Source organism: Staurois parvus, unplaced genomic scaffold (genome assembly GCF_062004578.1).
Source record: "Staurois parvus isolate SC_StPar_1 unplaced genomic scaffold, SC_StPar_1.0 ptg000747l, whole genome shotgun sequence".
Classification (NCBI taxonomy): domain Eukaryota; kingdom Metazoa; phylum Chordata; class Amphibia; order Anura; family Ranidae; genus Staurois; species Staurois parvus.
Window position 1 is genome coordinate 2,350,573 of NW_028318543.1, and position 7,338 is coordinate 2,357,910.

At 50.1% G+C, this 7,338-nt stretch overlaps 1 protein-coding gene across 1 annotated transcript; it reads left to right on the plus strand.

The window, feature by feature from the left end:
* The first annotated feature begins 5,396 nt into the window (after positions 1-5,396).
* Positions 5,397-6,822, plus strand: LOC149445081 (vomeronasal type-2 receptor 26-like). The gene has a single exon (XM_089654239.1). The coding sequence runs from the start codon at positions 5,437-5,439 to the stop codon at positions 6,313-6,315; it is 879 nt and encodes a 292-aa protein (XP_089510365.1). The 5' UTR covers positions 5,397-5,436; the 3' UTR covers positions 6,316-6,822.
* Positions 6,823-7,338: the final 516 nt, after the last annotated feature.

Here is a 7,338-nt window from a genome sequence, read left to right on the forward strand (position 1 = left end):
TTTTCCCTGCAGGAGCAAATTGGATCGTGCTTTGCTGGGTTTTTGTCTTCCTCTGGATCTATTGTGGGTGTAGGATTATAACTATTTGTTTTTTGGTTGAACTGGATGGACTTTTGTCTTTTTTCTGCCATACTATAGGGCTCTAATTACACATTGATCACTTCCATTAGCTCTACCCCCACAGTTATAACCCTTTGTACCACTTGCCCGACCCTATTAGATTGTGAGCTCTTATGTGCCGGGCCCTCTTAATACTCTAGTTTTTATTGCATTGTAACTGTATTGTCTCCCTTTATATCCCTTTAAAGATCTGTGCAAACTGTGGGCGCTATAAAAATCCTGTATAATAATAACAGGACAGCTCTGAATTTCTGACATAATAAACAGGTATTTTTTTAATTTTCATTCATTATTGAAACAAAATGTTTACAATGGTATATTTAACAGGCCAAACGGTAGGAAAAAAGAGATGTTCATTTTCAGGGTTTTCAGACAATATAAATTGAAACTCCCCATTGTCACTTTTATTGTGCATATCTTTTTTTTTCACCACATGCTAATGTGCATAATGTGCAGTCTCTACACATAGGAGTTCAACTGTGTAATTATCTATCTATCTATCTATCTATCTATCTATCTATCTATCTATCTACCAGGCCCTACCGCTCCCACAGACACTGGACCCGTAGCACCCTCAATCGCTGGCCCGCAGCATCCGCATGCACTGGCTCACTTCGCCCACGGACGCCGAGTCCTACTGCACCTAGCTACACCTAGCCCACTCCACCTCCAGACGTCTGTCCACACCACCGCCTGACGATGACCCTTCAACACCTCCTGACGCCGGGCCCTCCAGCACCTTCAGCGCCTCCTGATGCCGAGCCCTCAGCACCTGACGCCTGGCCTCAACATCTCCAGTCACCGAGCCGCCAGCATCACCAGACGTCGTGCCTACCAACACCCCCAGACATCGCGTCCTATGACCCCTCCGCTCGCCGAACCACCGTACCCACTCAAGACGCATCACAGCACCCACGGACGCCAGCATACTGCATCCACAGACTGCAACCAGCCAGCTGCTGACCCAGCTGCCCTCCTCTCTCACTCTCCCCCTTCAGAAGGACTCAAATGGACTCCTCCACGGCGATACAGACTCTCCACATCACCTTGCCCTGACCTGTATCCCGCCACCTCCCCGACCTGTCCAGCACTCCGCTCACCCCAACATGCCACCTGCACTCCTCCTCCTCGTATTCCTCTCCTCCATCCCAAAATTTGCCTCCCTCTACCCGCCTACCCCCCCAAACAGCTCTACATTGCCCCTTCACTTCTTCCCTCTTCCCACTATGGCACTCACCACCTCCTCCTGCTACTCCACTCCCCCGTTGACCCACGTGCCACCACTATCAGACCCACACACTCCTGCACCTCCCATTCCCATGCCACCTTCCTCACCCTTCTCCTTCTCCTATCCACTGGGGACATCTCCCCAAACCCTGGCCCCTTCACACTCCCCCCCCCCCCTAGGGACCCCCCTGCTCCCACCTGCCGCCGCAACCCCCTCAACCTCATACCTGTGCCCCTCCTCCCCACATCCAACCCCTCTCTCTTGGTTGCACTCCTGAACGCCCGCTCAGTATGCAACAAGCTTACCGCCATCCATGACCTCTTTATCTCCCGCTCCCTCAACCTCATAGCGGTCACCAAGACCTGGGTACAGGTCACTGACTCTGTGAAACAATGAATGAAAGTGAGCGCTTTCTAAAGACGAGCAGCTAGAACACACAGGACAACCAAAAAATCCTCACATGGAACTAAGTAAAAAGTGCAGCACTAGAAAATAAAAAGATAAAAATAAAAAATAAATAGTCAGTATGCTTGATAGGTACTCGTTATACGGTGAGTGAGGGAAGTCCTGTGAGCGATTGAGAAACTCCATCAATTCCAAAATTGAATGTTAAAGGAAAATGAAATTTGAGGTATTTTCGAACACATTCGTCAAGTCTCTGATGGCAATATTGAAGGAGTTTCTCCTCTTAGATACCGTGGATGTAAAGTGAAGGAGTGGTGGTTCCCTCCGATATAGCTGTGACTGCTTCCTTATTTCATCTTGGGAACGTATGCCTCTTAGACCTGGGGATCTTCACTGATTCGGGGATCACATCTACCTATCTTCAACTACATCTTTACCACAGTATATACATCATTCCTTTTGGGACTTTGTATTGACTTTGGAGTACCTATCAAGCATACTGACTATTTATTTTTTATTTTTATCTTTTTATTTTCTAGCGCTGCACTTTTTACTTAGGTCACTGACTCTACCTCCCCTGCGGCACTCTCCTATGGAGGTCTCGTCTGGTCCCATTCACCCAGACCGAGCAGTCGCAGAGGTGGTGGTGTTGGCATGCTCCTATCACCGCTGAGCACCTTCCAGGTCCTCCCTAACCCCCCCTCTCTATCATTCTCCTCCTTCAAGGCTCACTGCATCCGACTCTTCTCCCCCACCCCCCTAAGGATCGCAGTGATCTACAGGCCTCCCGAATCCATACCCCGCTTTCTGGATGACTTCGCCGCCTAGCTTCCCTTCTTCCTCTCCTCTGAGCTACCGACCATCATCCTTGGGGACTTCAATATCCCCATCAACGACAACAACCCAGCTACTTCCCATCTCCTCCACCTAAGCTCCTCCTTTGCGCTCACACAGCACATGCAATCCTCCACCCAGATTGATGGGAACACCCTGGACCTTGTCTTCTCCCACCTCTGTACCCTCAACCAGTTCACTAACACCCCCCTCCCTCTCTCCAACCACCACCTCCTCACATTCTCCGTCTCCCCTTCCCCTAACTCCCCCTCCAAAGTGCCAAACCATCACCAGCCGCAACCTCCGCAACCTGCACTCGGCTGCCGACCGCCTACACGACAGCATCCTTCCACTGTCATGTCCTGACCTAGCCACCTCCCCGTACAACGACTCACTGTCAGCTGCCCTAGACTCTCTGGCACCCCTAACCACACGCAACATCAAACCTAGGCCGCTTCAACCATGGCAGAACGACCATACTAAACGCCTCAAATGTTGCGCGCTGGAGAGACTATGGCGCAAAACCAGGTCCCCTCGTGCATTCTCCCTCTACAAATCTGCCTTCCTCACCTACACCTCCTCCCTCCACACCGTCAAGCAGGCCTACTTTGTAAACCTGATCAACACCCTCTCCACCTGCCCTCGCCGACTCTTCTCCACCTTCAACTCCCTGCTCTCCCCCCCCCCTCCTCCACTCAGCACTTCACTCACCGCCAACGAGATTGCCACTCATTTCCACAACAAGATTGACACAATCCATAAGGACATAGTCAACTTGCAATCTACCTCCCCACCCAGCCTCCACCCCCATCACCCCCCCCCATCTCTCCCCTCCTCTGACCTCGCAACCGCACTGCCCCCCACCACACCCAAGGCCCCGCTTACCGTAACCCCCCCAACAATGTACTCCTTCAGCCCTGCTACCACTGAGGAAGTCACCAGGGTCTTCTCAGAAGCCCACCTCACCACCTGCCCCCTGGACCCTATCCCCTCTCAACTCCTCCAGTCACCCCCCTCTTCCCTTAACCACTCCCTCACCCACATCTTCAATCTCTCCCTCTCTACTGGCGCATTCCCCTCCCCCCTAAAGCATGCGCACATCACCCTCATACTCAAAAAGTCCTCCCTGGACCCCACTGACCCAAACAACATCAGACCCATCTCCCTGCTGCCATTTACTTCCAAGCTCCTTGAGCGCTTAGTCTACGATCGCCTAAGCGCCCACCTGACAACAACCTCCTTGATCCACTACAGTCCGGCTTCCATCCCCTACACTCCACCAAAATCGCCCTCCGCAAAATCACTAACGACCTGCTAACCGCCAAAGCCAAAGGCGACTACTCTGTCCTCCTTCTCCTGGACCTCTCCGCGGCCTTTGACACAGTTGACCACCCCCTCCTCCTTAATAAACTTCTCTCCCTTGGCATCAGAGACACCGCTCTCTCCTGGTTCTCCTCTTACCTATCCTGACGATCCTTCAGCATTTCCTACAACGGTGCCACCTTCCCTTCCCTCCCCCTCTCTGTTGGGGTCCCCCAAGGCTCTGTCCTTGGACCCCTTCTCTTCTCCATCTACACCTCCTCCCTTGGCAAACTCATACACTCCCACGGCTTCAACTATCACCTCTACGCTGATGACACTCAAATTTACCTCTCCACCCCTCACCTCACCCCCACAGTCTCCGCCCGCATCACTCACCTAAACGACATCTCAGACTGGATGTCGCTCCATTTTCTCAAGCTTAACCTCTCCAAAACCGAGCTCCTCATCTCTTCCCCTGCCCACTCACCCCCCCCCCCCCATCCTATCCATCACTATCAACAACACCAAGATCAATCCCGCCCCGCAAGCCAAAGTCCTTGGCGTCATTCTGGACTCTAACCTTTCCTTTCAACCTCATGTCAAATCACTTTCAAACACATGCAGGCTCCACCTCCGCAACATCGCCAAAATACGCTCCTTCCTTACCCCAGACACCACAAAACTACTAGTACACTCCCTCATCATCTCACTCCTTGACTACTGCAACTCCCTTCTCACAGGCCTACCCCAGCGCAGGCTCTCCCCGCTCCAGACCATCCTAAACTCAGCGGCCAGACTCATTCACCTCACCAACTGCTCCATCTCTGCCACCCCCCTCTGCCTATCCCTCCACTGGCTCCCGATTGCCCAACGCATCAAATTCAAACTACTAACCCTGACCTACAAAGCCGTGCACAACACTGCCCCTGACTACCTCACCAACCTGATTCCCAAGTACCACCCTACCCGTACCCTTCGCTCTTCACAGGACCTCCTTCTATCTTGCTTTCTGGTCTCCTCCTCCCACACACGATTGCAAGACTTCTCCAGGTCCTCCCCCATCCTCTGGAACTCACTGCCCCAGTCCATCAGACTGTCACCTTCCCTCCTTACCTTCAGGTGCTCCCTGAAAACCCACCTCTTCAGGGAAGCCTACCCCTCCCTCACCTAACAGCCGTTCTCCTTCATTCTTCTTACCACTCCATCCCCCACAGCCACTTCCTCCTCTACCACTACCCCCTCCCTCCTAGATTGTAAGCTCGAAAGAGTAGGGCCCTCTAACCCCTCATTCACTGTTGTTGTTGCTGTTCTGTTTCTTGTATTGTCCCCCCACTCTATTGTACAGCGCTGAGTAAACCCTTTGGTGCTATATAAACTCGATGTAATAATAATAATAATAATAATAATATCTATCTATCTCCCACAATTAACTGATGGACATCACACTGCTAGCTGTGAGACAACACAAGACAGTTCATTTCCTCAGAAGCTCTGACCCCGATGCTCATTGTGTTTGTATTGTTCTTCCTGCAGACAGTGAAAACTGCATGAAATGTCCTGACGATGAATGGCCAAATGAGAAGAAGGATTGGTGTGTTCCAAGAGCGATGGAATTTCTCTCCTACACTGATGACACCATTGTTGCAGTATTTTCAGCTGTCTCCATCCTCTGTTGCCTTCTGACTGGTTTAATATTGGGGATATTTATATATTACCGGGACACCCCCATTGTTAAAGCTAATAACCGGAACCTGAGCTACCTTCTCCTGGTCTCCATCATGCTGAGCTTCCTCTGTGTCTTCTTGTTCCTCGGCCATCCAGTAGATGTGACCTGCATGCTGCGTGTCACCTCTTTTGGTGTCATCTTCTCAGTTGCCGTCTCTTCTCTACTTGCCAAAAGTATCATGGTGTGTATTGCCTTTAAGGCCACCAAACCTGGGAGTCCCTGGAGGAAATGGATGGGAAGCAAACTGTCCAATTGTATCATTTGTGTCTTCTCACTGGTCCAAGTCATAATCTGTGTCACTTGGTTGTCTATTTCTCCCCCCTTCCAGGATCGAGACATTCACTCTTATCAGGGGAAGATCATCATTCAGTGTAATGAGGGTTCAGTTATCGGCTTCTACTCTGTCCTGGGATATATGGGGCTTCTGGCAGCTGTGAGCTTCATTATCGCTTTTTTAGCCAGGACATTACCGGACAGTTTTAATGAGGCCAAGTACATCACCTTCAGCATGCTGGTGTTCTGCAGTGTCTGGATTTCCATGATCCCGGCCTATCTGAGCACCAGAGGGAAATACATGGTGGCTGTGGAGGTCTTTGCTATAATAGCCTCAAGTTCTGGACTTCTTGGCTGTATATTCTTCCCAAAATGTTACATAATTCTGTTCAGACCTGACCTGAATACAAAGACAGTTATCCGCTGATATGTGAGGAGCAACACTGGGTTACCTGTAGTTATGGCATTATCTCTATTATTATATATATATTTTAGTACTGTACTCGTGTTTGGGAACTTAAATATTTAATACTTACCTCTTCGGTAGAGTCTAATTGAGTCTCTCTTGAAGAGCTATGGACACCACTAGTATCAGATACTTTGGGTTTGTTGGAAACCTTGTCCCCTGCTGGGTGTAGTGATTCCTCCCATCAGCCGTTACATCACTACAGAACAATGTAGTCACTTAGAGAGGAGGAACCACAGTGACCAGAGGGGGACAAAGTATCAAAAACATCCTAAAGCGTCAGATACCAAAACCACCCAAAACCACTCAAGAGAGGGAAGATTTCTGTCATCACCTTCCATAAAGGTGAATATTAAACACGTTCTCTTAGAAGATGATTGTGATGTCATTTGTCAGTGTCACATTCATTATATTTATCATTGTATGTAGATGTATCCGACTATATCAATAAATTCATAAAGCAGTAAAGGTGTACAGAAGAATGAAGTCATACAAATTACAGGAGCATAAATGACACGAAGAAAAACCGTAATGCAAACAGCAGGTCACATAGAATTAGTAGACTGAAAGGAAGTTTACAGCCAGTAGTAATGGTGGAGAACAAATGTCTTCATCTTGGGGATGTAAGAGGGAAGGAAAAGGGAGTATAGAGAGGGAAGTTAAAGTGGAGCTCCACTTAAAAGGGGAAGCTCCACTTGAAGCCTTTGTCCCTCGCTCCTCATTAAGGATTGGCACCTTTGGGGAGCGGTTACCCGAATTTAACAGGTACCCGCTCCCACTTCCCCTGCAATAACCTGGGCAATCGGAAGTGGAAGTTGTCCTCCCCCCCCCCCCGTAGACTTTTGTGTCACGTGACAGGACCCAGAAGACTAAGGGGCCATTCAGGAAGCGCAGCGCTTCTCGCGCATGCTCAGTGGGCACCTGGCTGTGAAGCCGCAAGCTGTCACAGCCGGGTGCCCACATTGAAGATGCCGGCGCCGGGGA